The sequence below is a fragment of the Gigantopelta aegis genome, unplaced genomic scaffold (genome assembly GCF_016097555.1).
Source record: "Gigantopelta aegis isolate Gae_Host unplaced genomic scaffold, Gae_host_genome ctg3124_pilon_pilon, whole genome shotgun sequence".
Classification (NCBI taxonomy): Eukaryota; Metazoa; Mollusca; class Gastropoda; order Neomphalida; family Peltospiridae; genus Gigantopelta; species Gigantopelta aegis.
In genome coordinates, this window is record NW_024533186.1 from 1 (window position 1) to 23,570 (window position 23,570).

The 23,570-nt window shown below is 34.4% G+C and overlaps 1 protein-coding gene across 1 annotated transcript; it reads left to right on the forward strand.

Moving 5' to 3' along the window:
* Positions 1–1,234: 1,234 nt before the first annotated feature.
* On the forward strand, positions 1,235–23,570 carry LOC121391927 (fibropellin-3-like). The gene is given in 9 exon segments (XM_041523381.1): positions 1,235–1,309; positions 3,885–4,019; positions 4,021–4,065; positions 4,067–4,250; positions 6,345–6,410; positions 6,413–6,442; positions 7,154–7,251; positions 22,774–22,909; positions 23,551–23,570. Coding segments are annotated over 9 exon segments (789 nt in total).

A 23,570-nucleotide genomic window follows, 5' to 3' on the forward strand; every position in this document is an offset into this window, starting at 1 on the left:
TTCTTAGACTGAATGTAAGCTATACAGCATAACTTGGGTTTCCACCAAGCAGAATTCAAAAACACTTGCTTGGGAAACTATGCTATTCTCAACTACTTTTTAACACCCACCCTTATTTGCTAGCCAAGTTTATAGGTGTTACTTGGCTAACTTAGTTCATTGGAACTTAATTTAAATTGCCATGTCAAAGATCTGAGTTACTTGGTAATGATACGCAAGGTTTGGAGTTGGTCAGTCTGAAAGGGGTAATAGTGTTGGGTTTAAAGAGACATCTAAAGACTTAAATAATTATCGTAATTATAAATTGGTCATCGGATGCTTTCACTTCACTACAATTTTTTGTTGGACTAGTTAGCAAATACAATGGTAATTTTATTGATATCCACTTAACGTGTAATGCGATGCATATGTAGATCCATAAATCAGTCATTCTAATTTCAAACAAGGGTTAAATATATACACCTCCTTATTTAGGTGTCTCTTTAAGTCATTTACCCTTTTAACAACAAACCATTCTTATCATACATCTTTTTGTATTCTTTACTCGCTCAGTATTTATGTCAGTGGGAAATTTTATCATCGCGCCAGTGTGGTTTTATACCTGATAAAGTATGTAATATCAAAATGCATAGATACATCGTACTCTCATACAAGAGTTTCAAAAACGTACTATTGTTAGATAAACTTCACAAACAATGGGGAGAGAATAGACCTGCAGCATCACATTTCTTGGATTAACGCTGTTTGAAGAAGCAACTACAGAGAACACGTGATCAAAACCGATCTGTTGTCTGGTTACCACAGTGTTGCATGTTCATATATAGTGTTTTGTTCTGTCCACTACCCGGCCCCATACAAACAATAAATATAATGCATATATAAGGAGGGGTTAGTACTTGGGTAGGCATTTGATGGTATCACCGATATAAATCCCATTTTGTGATTGAATTGAGTTTGGAGTTAGGTCAAACATTTCAGCATCACAACCATATAAAGGCAATACTGTCTGGCTAAGAATGTTTTTCCACTGTGGTCATCACATACTATAAAAGGTTTTGGGGTGCTGGGTTATGTGAAAGCACATACATGTACATGTACATGATAAATGTGTCTGTGATATCGTGGTGGTACATGTACATATACACAGTAATACATACATGGTAAGGTGTATTATAACCTAGTGTGTGAGACTGCACTTTATAAAAAATACGATTTTCAAAGACTTGTTGCAACGATGGAGAAAAGAGTTTTAGAACAAGCGTTGGACAGTCTCGATACCTGGATCAAGTATTATTTAAATCAGAACTGGGTATGTACTTTGTCACCTGTACCTAATTGGGTTACACTGGTATTTACTATTTATCGATTATAATGTCTAATACAAAACTGTCTAACTGGTATTTCTAAATAAGCAATGACATATCATTAAGATAATGGAGATTAATTATATGTACATACATATACTGTAAGTAGACATAGGAAACACTTTGTTGCTATGGAAACAGAGTCAACAACATAACTAATTTAAAAGTTATCACATGAGGTATATTTATCATGTAACAATAAAAAGTATTGTTATACCATTAATTTTTATATATTAAAAGTTTTTACTGTTTAGTAGTGAAATATATTGACTTTTTGTTTCCACTATTTATCGCACTTGTACAAGCACTTATCTAGTCTATTATGTGTTTCTTTATCTTAATTTAATTACTTACTATCTAATATCAATTATTTATTTATTCCATAGCTAATGGAAATCCAGAAGATCTTTACAAGGAATACATTAACTATTGGCAAAACAGTTATTTAATCAATTTGCTGATGAAGCTGTTTCCCTCTCAATATGGTCCAGATAAATAAACTAACCCACTGTGTTTTCTTTTTTTAACTCCTTTGTTTCTCAATTTAATGACTTGTTATTTTGGCTGATGAAAACATTTTCTTAATAACTTTTAACAATTAATAATTAATAATCAATTTTATAATGAAAACACACCTCTGAAAAAACAATGACTATAAAACACTCCTCCAGATTACCTTGTGTTATACCTTTACTATTTCATACAATTGGCTGTTGCTAGGTAAGTTACTACTTCAATAGTTAGTGGTGGTTTACAATCAGTTCAATTATATTTTATAATGTAGTAAAAGATGATGAACTTTGTCGGACTGCTATCTTTGTACTTTGTTGTATCTCTTATGACCTGATAAATCCAAACATTGCTGTTAGAGCACAGTGTCAAAGCACCGACCATCTCTGATGTTATTACCTTTAATATTATAAACGATGGTTTATGTTAATATTGTTAATGTAACCTTTGAAGTACATGAGTTCTACGTTAATTGTCTTGCGGGCTAGCAATGAGAGAGAACGATGGAAGTTTTCAACTGTTCACTGTGTTGTGTTTACTGCTTCTGACAAACCTGGAGAGAATCAAACAGCATATCTTGATCTTTATTTGTCTACAGTTTGAGGGATGGAAAACTGCAGCCATTTGATGAATGAAGCATTTCAGCTTGCATTTAGTACTCTTGGGAAGATCTGCAAATAACACAAAGAACAAATTGTTCATTCTGTCAAGGATTTGAAGCTCCGACTGTAGCGTACCTATAGCAGGTGATCCGATCCATCACTGCATAGGTAAGGTGATCTCAAAGGTTTTGAATACATATATTATTGAAAATACTGCTCGACTTCAAGGGAGCTAAATATCAATAATTAATATTGTGCATATCATCCTTGAAACTTTTACAATATTTAGTTACCATAGTAAATCCTATCTACTCTGTGACTTAACTGTCTGTAACCATGTAATCATCCATAAAAGTCCTGGCAAACAAAAATATCAGATAGTTGCCAAACAAAAAATTACTCAAATAGTTGGTCAATATACAATTAGTTGTTCTAGCAACCAAGTAAAACTACATTGCTTCTCATAATCATAACAATGCTTGTGTGCCTTTGAAGTTTCGTATCTGAGGTTAGAAAGTACAAGAGAGTTACATAGATCATGTGAGTTGTATTGTATTTGTGTGGTATAACATTGTCTAAAATATAAGTAGTTGTAAATTTATTTAATTTCCATATTAATACAAGTATAAACCAAACAAGTGTTTTGTAATATCTGATTAATGTTGTATAATTGTAATTAGCTTGGTTTAAGGTTTCATAAGGCTTCTTGTGCATGTGTCTAATAACCTTGAACTTAGTTACTTGAAGATTAGATATACACTTGATTAGGGGGGTTAAAATAAACACTATTTGCTTGAAAAGTTATAATAAATATTTAGTGCTCCATATAATAAAGCAACTAACAAACAAATATTTTAATATGGACTTATTGATATATTCTGAAGAATATTTTGGTTAACACAATGTACATTTATACGAACATTATTAAAACAAAATAGGGCTCATTCCATAATTCAATACATAGCATTTAACTTTTGCTAGAATGTCCAGATAAAATGCATTAAAGAAGACGCCAATTCATTATGCATTGGAAACTATTTTTGATAGTACAGACTGCTGCAGTTTCTATGACAACAACCAATGCACACAGACAGTGTGGAGTAAACAAGAGAGCCTAACAGTAACTATGACTGTCAGTGCGTACCTTATTGGATAGGAGATCAATGTGACAGTTAGTTTTAAATCTTTATAACTCTTTAAACTTATGTCTTATTTCTCACCTACATAGAATGTAATCTTACCTGTGTCAATGGATTTTCAAATAATACTAACTGTAGCTATTGTATTGTGATAATGGATTCAGTGGAACATTCTGTGAAAGTAACATTGATGATTGCTTACAACATAATTGTCAAAATGGTGGTTTGTATTGATGGTATTGATGGCTATACATGTAAATGTTCCATAGGATACACTGGAAAAATATTGTCAATTTGATATCAATGATTGTGATCCTAATCCTTGTCAAAATGGCGGTAAATGTGTCGATGGAATAAACAGTTACAGTTGTATTTGCTCTAATGGATATACTGGAACTCATTGTACAGTATACCATTGATGATTGTGATCCTAATCCTTGTCAAAATGGTTGGTAAATGTGTCGATGGAGTAAACAGTTACAGCTGTATTTGCTCTAACGGATATACTGGAACTCATTGTATGGTAAACATTGATGATTGTGATCCTAATCCTTGTCAAAATGGTGGCACTTGTGTTGATGGTGTCAACTCTTACATCTGTGTATTTGTAGTGGGTCTTGGTCAAAATTCAGATTGTAGCCAGTGCTTTGCTACCAAACTGTCAGACATGTTCTAGTGATATTTGGTAAATGTAATGTATGTGATAATGGATATGTTCTTAACAACATTGGAATTTGTGGTAAGTCATTAAAGAGACAAAGAATTTTAAGTTTAATTCCATCATTAGAAGGCAGCTGTATAGGTGCATGTGATGGTAAAGGGTTAGTTAGTTTTAAATGGAATATTTATTATTATTTTATTGAAGCGGGATTTTTCAGTTCAATATGTGTCTATTTTATTGTCAATTGACTCAATGGAGACAGAGAACAATTGATTGTGGAGTGTCTTTACCTAAAATAAAGCCTCAGGCATGGATATAATAATACTATAATTGTGATTAGTTCTTTTAATAATTAAATAGGATCTCAGTCTGTTCTGATGAAGCCCAATGGAGGAGCAGCTCTAACTGAGCGAAAGAAATTGCGAGCTATTTGGATGAAAACAAGTTAAAGGGAAATTATCCACAAGTCATGAACAGTACGGGTACTACAAATAGTAAGCATTAGTCAGAGTTTAAATTTAATTATTATTGACTTTAATTATTATGTGAGAGATAATTCAAATGAATTTCTAATTATTCTGTGGGACCTTTCTTTCAATTACTTTAATTCACACAGGTCTTTATACGTCAATGGAAAAAAAAGATGTTAAAAATGCACTCAAAGATCATATAGCGTGGCAGAATTATGTTAAAAAAACTTGATTCATCAATTTCATTTCAGATTTTAGTAATTTGTATAAAAATTAAGTAATAAAGAACACTAGTTTCTCTATTAACTGACTATTTCTTTGTTGTAGAAGAAAATACATCTGCCAACATTTCAGAGTTACATCTACAAATGGTCTAAAGATTTTCGTCATTTGATGATAACTTTGGGGATCAATGTCAATAATATAACTAATATTTTGTTTTTAATAATAATTATTATTAATTTTATGATTATAATCAATATTAAAATTTTAATTATTAAGTGAATTCATTGGTTGTTTATCAGAGGGCGTATCTCGAATAGGTGGGCGTAGAGAGCAAGATGGAACTGTGGATTTCCTTTTTATTTTTTACTTTCCATTACTTGTAACTGCTCAAAATAACTGTCCTCTACCTACAGTAGATGATATAAAGAGTAATTTGACAGATCTACTTCTTGATGCAGACTTCAGGAGGAGGACCATATATCCTACTGTATTACATCATATCAGTATACTTGTCTTGCTCAAGGATCAACTAGAGATACTTATCGTAGAGTATCTATTATAGCTACATTTACTCCTAATACTAACGCAGCTCAGGATACACACACTTTCAGTTAGAGTGTCATAATGGTGCATGGAGAGCAGTAACTGATCATGTATTTTCAGTCTGACATACCCTCAAACCCAGAACTAAGAACAGACTGTTTTAATTGTTTTACCTGAAAATCCCAGCCTTGTATAACGAAAATCATTGTGTTTGCGTAAGTTAATAGTACATATATGAATAGATTATAAATATTCCTTTTAATTAGCTTGTGATTCTTCTTGTAACTATGGGATCAAGAAGATGTCTATCAAATAATCCTGTAGTCTGTTGTCCATTCTTTGGTCTTGATAATATGTGTACTACATCATGTCCAATTAACTACATTGCTAATGTTGATACTAACTTTACATGTGGTAAGTAAACTAGTATATATCTAATACATTGATCCTATATTATATAGTCTGTAACTATACCTGTGGTCCTGGTGAAGTTGCTAACGCTACATGTAATGGATGTGATTCTGACTGATATTTGCCAACAAGATATGCCTTGTCAAAATGGAGGATTATGTGTGTTATTATCTGCCCCTGATTAATTGTATGTGATTGTAGTGATACTGTATATACTGGAGAAAATTGTTCAGAAAAATATCAACAACTGTAACCCTAATCCATGTGATAATAATGGCACTGTGTTTGATGGTATAGCTGGTTACAACTGTATCTGTTTCAATGGTATACAGGAGAAAAAATTGTTCAGTCTGAAAAAAATATCAACGACTGTAACCCTAATCCATGTGATAATAATGGCACTTGTGTTGACGGTATAGCTGGTTACAACTGTATCTGTTCCAATGAGTATACTGGAGAAAATTGTTCAGTAAATATCAACGACTGTAACCCAATCCATGTGATAATAATGGCACTTGTGTTGATGGTATAGCTGGTTACAACTGTATCTGTTCCAATGGATATACTGGAGAAATTGTTCAGTAAATATCAACGACTGTGAAACCCTAATCCATGTGATAATAATGGGCACTTGTGTTGATGGTATAGCTGGTTACAACTGTATCTGTTCCAATGGATATACAGGAGAAAATTGTTCAGTAAACATCAACGGACTGTAGCCCTAATCCATGTGATAATAATGGCACTTGTGTCGATGGTATAGCTGGTTACCATCCTGTATCTGTTCCAATGGATATACTGGAGAAATTGTTCAGTAAACATCAACGACTGTAGCCCTAATCCATGTGATAAATAATGGCACTTGTGTTGATGGTATAGCTGGTTACAACTGTATTTGTTCCAATGGATATACTGGAGAAGATTGTTCAATAAGATATCATGAATGTGATCCTAATCCTTGTGAAAAATGGTGCCACTTGTGTTGATGGAGTTGGCTAGTTATACCTGTAACTGCTCTATTGGATATGCTGGTAAAAATTGTAATACTTGTGATAATGGATATCATCTCAGTAATGCTACAATTTTGTGGTAAGTTATAATGTAGACATTTTTGAAAATAATTTTTTTATTGTAGAAAAAGATGATTGTTCAACTCATTGCCCTGGTACAGGTATATCAAATACTCACTTGTTGTCACATGAAAATATTATTTTTTTTTCTTTTATAGACTATCAATCCAGTATGTGTAAGTTTTATTGTCAGTTAGAAGTTTGGAGACAGCAAGCAACAACATGTGGTCTGTCCCTACCTGAGATAGTGCCCCAGGTAAGTATAAAAAGAAGGCAGATACAAATGGAGTGGATTATAACTTTAGGACCCTACTTTGTCTAATGAAGAACAGTGGAGAGCTGCATTGATTGAACAAGAAAAGGTTTAGAGTTATTTGGTTGGAGGAAGCAAAACAACGTGGTCTTACATTTCCTTCAGACACACAGGCACCAATATTTGATAGTAAGTTAATAATATTATAGTGATATTATTATCTTTGTTATAAGGTATTATAGATGAGTGGTATAATAATATACAAAATGTTATCAATGATCAGACAGTTTGGCAGCAACATGCTAAAATATTTAATCCATCAATAACTGTAGGAAATTTTAGTAATATCAATTTAGAAACAGGTATATTCATCTGTTCATTGTCCCATCCATCCATTTGTCCAATCACCCATCCACCAACCATCTGTCCATTCATTTATCCTTTCATCCATTTATTCATCTATATTTCATTCATCCATTTGCTACAGATCCTACTCAAGATGACCTTATATCTACTTTTAATGATTATATTGATAAATGGTCTTAGTGACTTATCAAAACATATGATACTGAATTTGGAGACACCTGTCAATAAAAACAATGCTACACAAACACATACAATATATATGAACACATATTAGAACATCAGATGATACTACTAATAAATTTTTTAAATATAACACATTAATAAAATTCATATTTTTGAAATAAAATTCATCATTGTGACAATAAGGGGCGGTGCATTTTGCAGTTGGACACTTTTATATAATAAGCTTATTTGTAGTCAAGGGATCTATAATATAAAGTGAGAGTCAACTAAAATTATATATATTCAATAATAATATAAGTAATTAGTTGCTACAAGCTAAATTTAATTTTACATTTAAGATGTCTTCTCTTTCCTGTTCTTTCCCAGGCCAAGATGACCAGCACTACAATGTCTATCTGTTTTTTCATGTTGCTATTACTAACATATTCTCTATTACTTGTGACTGCTCAAAGTAACTGTCCTCTACCTACAGTAGCTGATATAGAGAAGAGTTGAATGCTCTACTTCTTAATGCAGACTCAGGAGGGGGACCATATAATCTACTGTATCATCACATGAGTATACTTGTCTTGCTCAAGGATCAACTAGAGATACTTATCGTAGAGTATCTATTATAGCTACATTTACTCCTAAGAGTGGACAATCTTCACAAACAGAACACTTTCAGTTAGAGTGTTTTAGGTGGTACATGGAGTGCAGTAACTAATGATGGTTTTGGTACTCCACCCTCAAATCCAATGCTAAGAACTGACTGTTTTAATTGTATACCAATGTTCCTGGTATTGATTCTAATCATTGTTTGCGTAAGTTAATAATAAATATTCAAATAGATTGTAAATATTCCTTTTAATTAGCTTGTAATTCTGCTTGTAACTATGGATCAAGAAGATGTCTATCAAATAGTCCTGTAGTCTGTTGTCCATTCTTTGGTCTTGATAATATGTGTACTACATTATGTCCAACTAACTACATTGTTAATGTTGATACTAACTTTAGATGTGGTAAGTAAACTAGTATATATCTAATACATTCATCCTATACTATATAGTCTGTAACTATACCTGTGGTCCTGGTGAAGTTGCTAACACTACATGTAATGGATGTGATCTAACTGATATCTGCCAACAAGATATACCTTGTCAAAATGGAGGATCATGTATATTATTATCTGCCCCTGATAATTACACATGTGATTGTAGTGGTATTGGATATACTGGAGAAATTGTTCAGTAAATATCAACGACTGTAACCCTAATCCATGTGATAATAATGGCACTTGTGTTGATGGTATAGCTGGTTACAACTGTATCTGTTCCAATGGATATACAGGAGAAAATTGTTCTGTAAATATCAACGACTGTAACCCTAATCCATGTGATAATAATGGCACTTGTGTTGATGGTATAGCTAGTTACAACTGTATCTGTTCCAATGGATATACAGGAGAAAATTGTTCTGTAAATATCAACGACTGTAACCCTAATCCATGTGATAATAATGGCACTTGTGTTGATGGTATAGCTGGTTACAACTGTATCTGTTCCAATGGATATACTGGAGAAAATTGTTCAGTAAATATCAACGACTGTAACCCTAATCCATGTGATAATAATGGGACTTGTGTTGATGGTATAGCTGGTTACAACTGTATCTGTTCCAATGGATATACAGGAGAAAATTGTTCAGTAAATATCAACGATTGTAACCCTAATCCCTGTGATAATAATGGCACTTGTGTTGATGGTATAGCTGGTTACAACTGTATCTGTTCCAATGGATATACAGGAGAAAATTGTTCTGTAAATATCAACGACTGTAACCCTAATCCATGTGATAATAATGGGACTTGTGTTGATGGTATAGCTGGTTACAACTGTATCTGTTCCAATGGATATACAGGAGAAAATTGTTCAGTAAATATCAACGATTGTAACCCTAATCCCTGTGATAATAATGGCACTTGTGTTGATGGTATAGCTGGTTACAACTGTATCTGTTCCAATGGATATACTGGAGAAAATTGTTCCTTAAATATCAACGACTGTAACCCTAATCCATGTGATAATAATGGGACTTGTGTTGATGGTATAGCTGGTTACAACTGTATCTGTTCCAATGGATATACAGGAGAAAATTGTTCTGTAAATATCAACGACTGTAACCCTAATCCCTGTGATAATAATGGCACTTGTGTTGATGGTATAGCTGGTTACAACTGTATCTGTTCCAATGGATATACTGGAGAAAATTGTTCCTTAATATCAATGACTGTAACCCTAATCCATGTGATAATAGTGGCACTTGTGTTGATGGTATAGCTGGTTACAACTGTATCTGTTCCAATGGATATACAGGAGAAAATTGTTCTGTAAATATCAACGACTGTAACCCTAATCCATGTGATAATAATGGCACTTGTGTTGATGGTATAGCTGGTTACAACTGTATCTGTTCCAATGGATATACTGGAGAAAATTGTTCAGTAAATATCAACGAATGTACCCTAATCCCTGTGATAATAATGGCACTTGTGTTGATGGTATAGCTAGTTACAACTGTATCTGTTCCAATGGATATACAGGAGAAAATTGTTCTGTAAATATCAACGACTGTAACCCTAATCCCTGTGATAATAATGGCACTTGTGTTGATGGTATAGCTGGTTACAACTGTATCTGTTCCAATGGATATACAGGAGAAAATTGTTCAGTAAATATCAACGACTGTAACCCTAATCCATGTGATAATAATGGTACTTGTGTTGATGGTATAGCTAGTTACAACTGTATCTGTTCCAATGGATATACTGGAGAAAATTGTTCAGTAAATATCAACGACTGTAACCCTAATCCATGTGATAATAATGGCACTTGTGTTGATGGTATAGCTGGTTACAACTGTATCTGTTCCAATGGATATACAGGAGAAAAATGTTCTGTAAATATCAACGACTGTAACCCTAATCCATGTGATAATAATGGCACTTGTGTTGATGGTATAGCTGGTTACAACTGTATCTGTTCCAATGGATATACAGGAGAAAATTGTTCTGTAAATATCAACGACTGTAACCCTAATCCATGTGATAATAATGGCACTTGTGTTGATGGTATAGCTGGTTACAACTGTATCTGTTCCAATGGATATACTGGAGAAAATTGTTCAGTAAACATCAACGACTGTAACCCTAATCCATGTGATAATAATGGGACTTGTGTTGATGGTATAGCTGGTTACAACTGTATCTGTTCCAATGGATATACAGGAGAAAATTGTTCAGTAAACATCAACGACTGTAACCCTAATCCCTGTGATAATAATGGGACTTGTGTTGATGGTATAGCTGGTTACAACTGTATCTGTTCCAATGGATATACTGGAGAAAATTGTTCAGTAAACATCAACGACTGTAACCCTAATCCCTGTGATAATAAACTTGTGTTGATGGTATAGCTGGTTACAACTGTATCTGTTCCAATGGATATACTGGAGAAAATTGTTCAGTAAACATCAACGACTGTAACCCTAATCCATGTGATAATAATGGTACTTGTGTTGATGGTATAGCTGGTTACAACTGTATCTGTTCCAATGGATATACTGGAGAAAATTGTTCAGTAAACATTAACGACTGTAACCCTAATCCCTGTGATAATAATGGCACTTGTGTTGATGGTATAGCTGGTTACAACTGTATCTGTTCCAATGGATATACAGGAGAAAATTGTTCATAAATATCAATGACTGTAACCCTAATCCATGTGATAATAATGGGACTTGTGTTGATGGTATAGCTGGTTACAACTGTATCTGTTCCAATGGATATACTGGAGAAAATTGTTCCGTAAATATCAATGACTGTAACCCTAATCCATGTGATAATAATGGGACTTGTGTTGATGGTATAGCTGGTTACAACTGTATCTGTTCCAATGGATATACTGGAGAAAATTGTTCAGTAAACATCAACGACTGTAACCCTAATCCATGTGATAATAATGGCACTTGTGTTGATGGTATAGCTGGTTACAACTGTATCTGTTCCAATGGATATACAGGAGAAAATTGTTCAGTAAACATCAACGACTGTAACCCTAATCCATGTGATAATAATGGTACTTGTGTTGATGGTATAGCTGGTTACAACTGTATCTGTTCCAATGGATATACAGGAGAAAATTGTTCAGTAAACATCAACGACTGTAACCCTAATCCCTGTGATAATAATGGCACTTGTGTTGATGGTATAGCTGGTTACAACTGTATCTGTTCCAATGGATATACAGGAGAAAATTGTTCCATAAATATCAATGACTGTAACCCTAATCCATGTGATAATAATGGGACTTGTGTTGATGGTATAGCTGGTTACAACTGTATCTGTTCCAATGGATATACTGGAGAAAATTGTTCCGTAAATATCAATGGTAACCCTAATCCATGTGATAATAATGGGACTTGTGTTGATGGTATAGCTGGTTACAACTGTATCTGTTCCAATGGATATACAGGAAAAATTGTTCTGTAAATATCAACGACTGTAACCCTAATCCATGTGATAATAATGGGACTTGTGTTGATGGTATAGCTGGTTACAACTGTATCTGTTCCAATGGATATACAGGAGAAAATTGTTCAGTAAATATCAACGACTGTAACCCTAATCCATGTGATAATAATGGCACTTGTGTTGATGGTATAGCTGGTTACAACTGTATCTGTTCCAATGGATATACAGGAGAAAATTGTTCTGTAAATATCAACGACTGTAACCCTAATCCATGTGATAATAATGGCACTTGTGTTGATGGTATAGCTGGTTACAACTGTATCTGTTCCAATGGATATACAGGAGAAAATTGTTCTGTAAATATCAACGACTGTAACCCTAATCCATGTGATAATAATGGGACTTGTGTTGATGGTATAGCTGGTTACAACTGTATCTGTTCCAATGGATATACAGGAGAAAATTGTTCAGTAAATATCAACGACTGTAACCCTAATCCATGTGATAATAATGGGACTTGTGTTGATGGTATAGCTGGTTACAACTGTATCTGTTCCAATGGATATACAGGAGAAAATTGTTCAGTAAATATCAACGACTGTAACCCTAATCCATGTGATAATAATGGGACTTGTGTTGATGGTATAGCTGGTTACAACTGTATCTGTTCCAATGGATATACAGGAGAAAATTGTTCTGTAAATATCAACGACTGTAACCCTAATCCATGTGATAATAATGGCACTTGTGTTGATGGTATAGCTGGTTACAACTGTATCTGTTCCAATGGATATACAGGAGAAAATTGTTCAGTAAATATCAACGACTGTAACCCTAATCCATGTGATAATAATGGGACTTGTGTTGATGGTATAGCTGGTTACAACTGTATCTGTTCCAATGGATATACAGGAGAAAATTGTTCAGTAAATATCAACGACTGTAACCCTAATCCATGTGATAATAATGGGACTTGTGTTGATGGTATAGCTGGTTACAACTGTATCTGTTCCAATGGATATACTGGAGAAAATTGTTCAGTAAATATCAACGACTGTAACCCTAATCCATGTGATAATAATGGGACTTGTGTGATGGTATAGCTGGTTACAACTGTATCTGTTCCAATGGATATACAGGAGAAAATTGTTCAGTAAACATCAACGACTGTAACCCTAATCCATGTGATAATAATGGGACTTGTGTTGATGGTATAGCTGGTTACAACTGTATCTGTTCCAATGGATATACAGGAGAAAATTGTTCTGTAAATATCAACGACTGTAACCCTAATCCATGTGATAATAATGGGACTTGTGTTGATGGTATAGCTGGTTACAACTGTATCTGTTCCAATGGATATACAGGAGAAAATTGTTCTGTAAATATCAACGACTGTAACCCTAATCCATGTGATAATAATGGGACTTGTGTTGATGGTATAGCTGGTTACAACTGTATCTGTTCCAATGGATATACAGGAGAAAATTGTTCTGTAAATATCAACGACTGTAACCCTAATCCATGTGATAATAATGGGACTTGTGTTGATGGTATAGCTGGTTACAACTGTATCTGTTCCAATGGATATACAGGAGAAAATTGTTCTGTAAATATCAACGACTGTAACCCTAATCCATGTGATAATAATGGGACTTGTGTCGATGGTATAGCTGGTTACAACTGTATCTGTTCCAATGGATATACAGGAGAAAATTGTTCAGTAAATATCAACGACTGTAACCCTAATCCATGTGATAATAATGGGACTTGTGTTGATGGTATAGCTGGTTACAACTGTATCTGTTCCAATGGATATACAGGAGAAAATTGTTCAGTAAATATCAACGACTGTAACCCTAATCCATGTGATAATAATGGGACTTGTGTTGATGGTATAGCTGGTTACAACTGTATCTGTTCCAATGGATATACAGGAGAAAATTGTTCTGTAAATATCAACGACTGTAACCCTAATCCATGTGATAATAATGGGACTTGTGTTGATGGTATAGCTGGTTACAACTGTATCTGTTCCAATGGATATACAGGAGAAAATTGTTCAGTAAATATCAACGACTGTAACCCTAATCCATGTGATAATAATGGGACTTGTGTTGATGGTATAGCTGGTTACAACTGTATCTGTTCCAATGGATATACAGGAGAAAATTGTTCAGTAAATATCAACGACTGTAACCCTAATCCATGTGATAATAATGGGACTTGTGTTGATGGTATAGCTGGTTACAACTGTATCTGTTCCAATGGATATACAGGAGAAAATTGTTCTGTAAATATCAACGACTGTAACCCTAATCCATGTGATAATAATGGGACTTGTGTTGATGGTATAGCTGGTTACAACTGTATCTGTTCCAATGGATATACAGGAGAAAATTGTTCAGTAAACATCAACGACTGTAACCCTAATCCATGTGATAATAATGGGACTTGTGTCGATGGTATAGCTGGTTACAACTGTATCTGTTCCAATGGATATACAGGAGAAAATTGTTCTGTAAATATCAACGACTGTAACCCTAATCCATGTGATAATAATGGGACTTGTGTTGATGGTATAGCTGGTTACAACTGTATCTGTTCCAATGGATATACAGGAGAAAATTGTTCTGTAAATATCAACGACTGTAACCCTAATCCATGTGATAATAATGGGACTTGTGTTGATGGTATAGCTGGTTACAACTGTATCTGTTCCAATGGATATACAGGAGAAAATTGTTCTGTAAATATCAACGACTGTAACCCTAATCCATGTGATAATAATGGGACTTGTGTTGATGGTATAGCTGGTTACAACTGTATCTGTTCCAATGGATATACAGGAGAAAATTGTTCTGTAAATATCAACGACTGTAACCCTAATCCATGTGATAATAATGGGACTTGTGTCGATGGTATAGCTGGTTACAACTGTATCTGTTCCAATGGATATACAGGAGAAAATTGTTCTGTAAATATCAACGACTGTAACCCTAATCCATGTGATAATAATGGGACTTGTGTTGATGGTATAGCTGGTTACAACTGTATCTGTTCCAATGGATATACAGGAGAAAATTGTTCTGTAAATATCAACGACTGTAACCCTAATCCATGTGATAATAATGGGACTTGTGTTGATGGTATAGCTGGTTACAACTGTATCTGTTCCAATGGATATACAGGAGAAAATTGTTCAGTAAATATCAACGACTGTAACCCTAATCCATGTGATAATAATGGGACTTGTGTTGATGGTATAGCTGGTTACAACTGTATCTGTTCCAATGGATATACAGGAGAAAATTGTTCAGTAAATATCAACGACTGTAACCCTAATCCATGTGATAATAATGGGACTTGTGTTGATGGTATAGCTGGTTACAACTGTATCTGTTCCAATGGATATACAGGAGAAAATTGTTCTGTAAATATCAACGACTGTAACCCTAATCCATGTGATAATAATGGGACTTGTGTTGATGGTATAGCTGGTTACAACTGTATCTGTTCCAATGGATATACTGGAGAAAATTGTTCAGTAAACATCAACGACTGTAACCCTAATCCATGTGATAATAATGGGACTTGTGTTGATGGTATAGCTGGTTACAACTGTATCTGTTCCAATGGATATACAGGAGAAAATTGTTCAGTAAACATCAACGACTGTAACCCTAATCCATGTGATAATAATGGGACTTGTGTCGATGGTATAGCTGGTTACAACTGTATCTGTTCCAATGGATATACAGGAGAAAATTGTTCTGTAAATATCAACGACTGTACCCTAATCCATGTGATAATAATGGGACTTGTGTTGATGGTATAGCTGGTTACAACTGTATCTGTTCCAATGGATATACAGGAGAAAATTGTTCTGTAAATATCAACGACTGTAACCCTAATCCATGTGATAATAATGGGACTTGTGTTGATGGTATAGCTGGTTACAACTGTATCTGTTCCAATGGATATACAGGAGAAAATTGTTCTGTAAATATCAACGACTGTAACCCTAATCCATGTGATAATAATGGGACTTGTGTTGATGGTATAGCTGGTTACAACTGTATCTGTTCCAATGGATATACAGGAGAAAATTGTTCTGTAAATATCAACGACTGTAACCCTAATCCATGTGATAATAATGGGACTTGTGTTGATGGTATAGCTGGTTACAACTGTATCTGTTCCAATGGATATACAGGAGAAAATTGTTCAGTAAACATCAACGACTGTAACCCTAATCCATGTGATAATAATGGGACTTGTGTTGATGGTATAGCTGGTTACAACTGTATCTGTTCCAATGGATATACAGGAGAAAATTGTTCTGTAAATATCAACGACTGTAACCCTAATCCATGTGATAATAATGGGACTTGTGTTGATGGTATAGCTGGTTACAACTGTATCTGTTCCAATGGATATACAGGAGAAAATTGTTCTGTAAATATCAACGACTGTAACCCTAATCCATGTGATAATAATGGGACTTGTGTTGATGGTATAGCTGGTTACAACTGTATCTGTTCCAATGGATATACAGGAGAAAATTGTTCTGTAAATATCAACGACTGTAACCCTAATCCATGTGATAATAATGGGACTTGTGTCGATGGTATAGCTGGTTACAACTGTATCTGTTCCAATGGATATACAGGAGAAAATTGTTCTGTAAATATCAACGACTGTAACCCTAATCCATGTGATAATAATGGGACTTGTGTTGATGGTATAGCTGGTTACAACTGTATCTGTTCCAATGGATATACAGGAGAAAATTGTTCTGTAAATATCAACGACTGTAACCCTAATCCATGTGATAATAATGGGACTTGTGTTGATGGTATAGCTGGTTACAACTGTATCTGTTCCAATGGATATACAGGAGAAAATTGTTCTGTAAATATCAACGACTGTAACCCTAATCCATGTGATAATAATGGGACTTGTGTTGATGGTATAGCTGGTTACAACTGTATCTGTTCCAATGGATATACAGGAGAAAATTGTTCAGTAAACATCAACGACTGTAACCCTAATCCATGTGATAATAATGGGACTTGTGTTGATGGTATAGCTGGTTACAACTGTATCTGTTCCAATGGATATACAGGAGAAAATTGTTCAGTAAATATCAACGACTGTAACCCTAATCCATGTGATAATAATGGGACTTGTGTTGATGGTATAGCTGGTTACAACTGTATCTGTTCCAATGGATATACAGGAGAAAATTGTTCTGTAAATATCAACGACTGTAACCCTAATCCATGTGATAATAATGGGACTTGTGTTGATGGTATAGCTGGTTACAACTGTATCTGTTCCAATGGATATACAGGAGAAAATTGTTCTGTAAATATCAACGACTGTAACCCTAATCCATGTGATAATAATGGGACTTGTGTTGATGGTATAGCTGGTTACAACTGTATCTGTTCCAATGGATATACAGGAGAAAATTGTTCTGTAAATATCAACGACTGTAACCCTAATCCATGTGATAATAATGGGACTTGTGTTGATGGTATAGCTGGTTACAACTGTATCTGTTCCAATGGATATACAGGAGAAAATTGTTCTGTAAATATCAACGACTGTAACCCTAATCCATGTGATAATAATGGGACTTGTGTTGATGGTATAGCTGGTTACAACTGTATCTGTTCCAATGGATATACAGGAGAAAATTGTTCTGTAAATATCAACGACTGTGACCCTAATCCATGTGATAATAATGGGACTTGTGTCGATGGTATAGCTGGTTACAACTGTATCTGTTCCAATGGATATACAGGAGAAAATTGTTCTGTAAATATCAACGACTGTAACCCTAATCCATGTGATAATAATGGGACTTGTGTCGATGGTATAGCTGGTTACAACTGTATCTGTTCCAATGGATATACAGGAGAAAATTGTTCTGTAAATATCAACGACTGTAACCCTAATCCATGTGATAATAATGGGACTTGTGTTGATGGTATAGCTGGTTACAACTGTATCTGTTCCAATGGATATACAGGAGAAAATTGTTCTGTAAATATCAACGACTGTAACCCTAATCCATGTGATAATAATGGGACTTGTGTTGATGGTATAGCTGGTTACAACTGTATCTGTTCCAATGGATATACAGGAGAAAATTGTTCTGTAAATATCAACGACTGTAACCCTAATCCATGTGATAATAATGGGACTTGTGTCGATGGTATAGCTGGTTACAACTGTATCTGTTCCAATGGATATACTGGAGAAAATTGTTCTGTAAATATCAACGACTGTAACCCTAATCCATGTGATAATAATGGGACTTGTGTCGATGGTATAGCTGGTTACAACTGTATCTGTTCCAATGGATATACAGGAGAAAATTGTTCTGTAAATATCAACGACTGTGACCCTAATCCATGTGATAATAATGGGACTTGTGTCGATGGTATAGCTGGTTACAACTGTATCTGTTCCAATGGATATACAGGAGAAAATTGTTCTGTAAATATCAACGACTGTAACCCTAATCCATGTGATAATAATGGGACTTGTGTTGATGGTATAGCTGGTTACAACTGTATCTGTTCCAATGGATATACAGGAGAAAATTGTTCTGTAAATATCAACGACTGTAACCCTAATCCATGTGATAATAATGGGACTTGTGTCGATGGTATAGCTGGTTACAACTGTATCTGTTCCAATGGATATACAGGAGAAAATTGTTCTGTAAATATCAACGACTGTAACCCTAATCCATGTGATAATAATGGGACTTGTGTTGATGGTATAGCTGGTTACAACTGTATCTGTTCCAATGGATATACAGGAGAAAATTGTTCTGTAAATATCAACGACTGTAACCCTAATCCATGTGATAATAATGGGACTTGTGTTGATGGTATAGCTGGTTACAACTGTATCTGTTCCAATGGATATACAGGAGAAAATTGTTCTGTAAATATCAACGACTGTAACCCTAATCCATGTGATAATAATGGGACTTGTGTTGATGGTATAGCTGGTTACAACTGTATCTGTTCCAATGGATATACAGGAGGAAATTGTTCTGTAAATATCAACGACTGTAACCCTAATCCATGTGATAATAATGGGACTTGTGTTGATGGTATAGCTGGTTACAACTGTATCTGTTCCAATGGATATACAGGAGAAAATTGTTCTGTAAATATCAACGACTGTAACCCTAATCCATGTGATAATAATGGGACTTGTGTTGATGGTATAGCTGGTTACAACTGTATCTGTTCCAATGGATATACTGGAGAAAATTGTTCAGTAAATATCAACGACTGTAACCCTAATCCATGTGATAATAATGGGACTTGTGTTGATGGTATAGCTGGTTACAACTGTATCTGTTCCAATGGATATACAGGAGAAAATTGTTCTGTAAATATCAACGACTGTAACCCTAATCCATGTGATAATAATGGGACTTGTGTTGATGGTATAGCTGGTTACAACTGTATCTGTTCCAATGGATATACAGGAGAAAATTGTTCTGTAAATATCAACGACTGTAACCCTAATCCATGTGATAATAATGGCACTTGTGTTGATGGTATAGCTGGTTACAACTGTATCTGTTCCAATGGATATACAGGAGAAAATTGTTCTGTAAATATCAACGACTGTAACCCTAATCCATGTGATAATAATGGGACTTGTGTTGATGGTATAGCTGGTTACAACTGTATCTGTTCCAATGGATATACAGGAGAAAATTGTTCTGTAAATATCAACGACTGTAACCCTAATCCATGTGATAATAATGGGACTTGTGTTGATGGTATAGCTGGTTACAACTGTATCTGTTCCAATGGATATACAGGAGAAAATTGTTCTGTAAATATCAACGACTGTAACCCTAATCCATGTGATAATAATGGGACTTGTGTTGATGGTATAGCTGGTTACAACTGTATCTGTTCCAATGGATATACAGGAGAAAATTGTTCTGTAAATATTAACGACTGTGACCCTAATCCATGTGATAATAATGGGACTTGTGTCGATGGTATAGCTGGTTACAACTGTATCTGTTCCAATGGATATACAGGAGAAAATTGTTCAGTAAATATCAACGACTGTAACCCTAATCCATGTGATAATAATGGGACTTGTGTTGATGGTATAGCTGGTTACAACTGTATCTGTTCCAATGGATATACAGGAGAAAATTGTTCTGTAAATATCAACGACTGTAACCCTAATCCATGTGATAATAATGGGACTTGTGTTGATGGTATAGCTGGTTACAACTGTATCTGTTCCAATGGATATACTGGAGAAAATTGTTCTGTAAATATCAACGACTGTAACCCTAATCCATGTGATAATAATGGGACTTGTGTCGATGGTATAGCTGGTTACAACTGTATCTGTTCCAATGGATATACTGGAGAAAATTGTTCTGTAAATATCAACGACTGTAACCCTAATCCATGTGATAATAATGGGACTTGTGTTGATGGTATAGCTGGTTACAACTGTATCTGTTCCAATGGATATACAGGAGAAAATTGTTCTGTAAATATCAACGACTGTAACCCTAATCCATGTGATAATAATGGGACTTGTGTTGATGGTATAGCTGGTTACAACTGTATCTGTTCCAATGGATATACAGGAGAAAATTGTTCTGTAAATATCAACGACTGTAACCCTAATCCATGTGATAATAATGGGACTTGTGTTGATGGTATAGCTGGTTACAACTGTATCTGTTCCAATGGATATACAGGAGAAAATTGTTCTGTAAATATCAACGACTGTAACCCTAATCCATGTGATAATAATGGGACTTGTGTTGATGGTATAGCTGGTTACAACTGTATCTGTTCCAATGGATATACAGGAGAAAATTGTTCTGTAAATATCAACGACTGTAACCCTAATCCATGTGATAATAATGGGACTTGTGTTGATGGTATAGCTGGTTACAACTGTATCTGTTCCAATGGATATACAGGAGAAAATTGTTCTGTAAATATCAACGACTGTAACCCTAATCCATGTGATAATAATGGCACTTGTGTCGATGGTATAGCTGGTTACAACTGTATCTGTTCCAATGGATATACAGGAGAAAATTGTTCTGTAAATATCAACGACTGTAACCCTAATCCATGTGATAATAATGGGACTTGTGTCGATGGTATAGCTGGTTACAACTGTATCTGTTCCAATGGATATACAGGAGAAAATTGTTCTGTAAATATCAACGACTGTAACCCTAATCCATGTGATAATAATGGCACTTGTGTTGATGGTATAGCTGGTTACAACTGTATCTGTTCCAATGGATATACAGGAGAAAATTGTTCTGTAAATATCAACGACTGTAACCCTAATCCATGTGATAATAATGGGACTTGTGTTGATGGTATAGCTGGTTACAACTGTATCTGTTCCAATGGATATACTGGAGAAAATTGTTCAGTAAATATCAACGACTGTAACCCTAATCCATGTGATAATAATGGGACTTGTGTTGATGGTATAGCTGGTTACAACTGTATCTGTTCCAATGGATATACAGGAGAAAATTGTTCTGTAAATATCAACGACTGTAACCCTAATCCATGTGATAATAATGGGACTTGTGTTGATGGTATAGCTGGTTACAACTGTATCTGTTCCAATGGATATACAGGAGAAAATTGTTCTGTAAATATCAACGACTGTGACCCTAATCCATGTGATAATAATGGGACTTGTGTTGATGGTATAGCTGGTTACAACTGTATCTGTTCCAATGGATATACTGGAGAAAATTGTTCAGTAAATATCAACGACTGTAACCCTAATCCCTGTGATAATAATGGCACTTGTGTTGATGGTATAGCTGGTTACAACTGTATCTGTTCCAATGGATATACAGGAGAAAATTGTTCAGTAAATATCAACGACTGTCACCCTAATCCATGTGATAATAATGGCACTTGTGTTGATGGTATAGATAGTTACATCTGCATTTGTAGTGGTTCTTGGACATATACAGATTGTTCAGTGTGTGCGATAGAAAATTGTCAACTTTGTTCAAATACTCCCGATATCTGCAATATCTGCATCAATGGATATATTTTAAATGATGCATACCAATGCAGTAAGTTTTAAACACAAAATACTTCTACCTTAAATTCTCATTTCTCTTATTGTTTAGTCAAAGACACGTGTATCAGTCCTTGTATTGGTATTGGTAAGTTAATTGACTATTGTTATTAATTAACTATTATTTAACTAGTGCTCATTGACTAATTTAATATTTCTTCTTATTAGTTGGTTTTCAGTTAAGAATTTGTCAATTTTATTGCCACTTAAATGAGTGGAGGAAAACAGCAATGGAATGCGGATGGTCATTACCTGACATACAGCCTCAGGTATTTACACAGCTGTATTGTATATTTTGACTTTTAAAACTCTACTTTTAGGACCCCACTTTGTCTAATGAAGAACAGTGGAGAGCTGCATTGATTGAACAAGAAAAGTTTAGAGTTATTTGGTTGGAGGAAGCAAAACAACGTGGTCTTACATTTCCTTCAGACGCACAGGCACCAATATTTGATAGTAAGTTAATAATATTATAGTGATATTATTATTATCTTGTTATAAAGGTATTGTGGATGAGTGGTATAATAATATACAAAATGTCATCAATGATCAGACAGTTTGGCAGCAACATGCTAAAATATTAAATCCATCAATAACTGTAGAAAATTTTAGTAATATCAATTTAGAAACAGGTATAATTCATCTGTTCATTGTCCCATCCATCCATTTGTCCATTCACCCATCCATCCATTTGTCCATTCATTTGACCATCCATCTATCCATTCATCCATCCATATACATTGATTATTGATCCATTCACCATTCATTCATCCATTGATCCAGCTATCCCATACATGCATACATACATTCATCCATCTGTCCATCCCTTCATCTCTCCATTCATCCATTGGTCCACCTTTCAGATAACTCTCAAAATGATCTTGTTAGCACATTTGAAGAATTTAATGACAAATGGTCCAATGACTTGTCAAGCTTTGACTCAAACTTTGGCAATAAATGTCAATAAAAACATTAACATTAATATTATTAATATTAATATTAACACAGGCTATATTATTAATATTAATATATATTTTATTTATTGCATTAATCAAAGATAACATTTTAAAATAATAATTTTAATATTTTGTTTGTAGAGACAAAACAAAAGTACTGA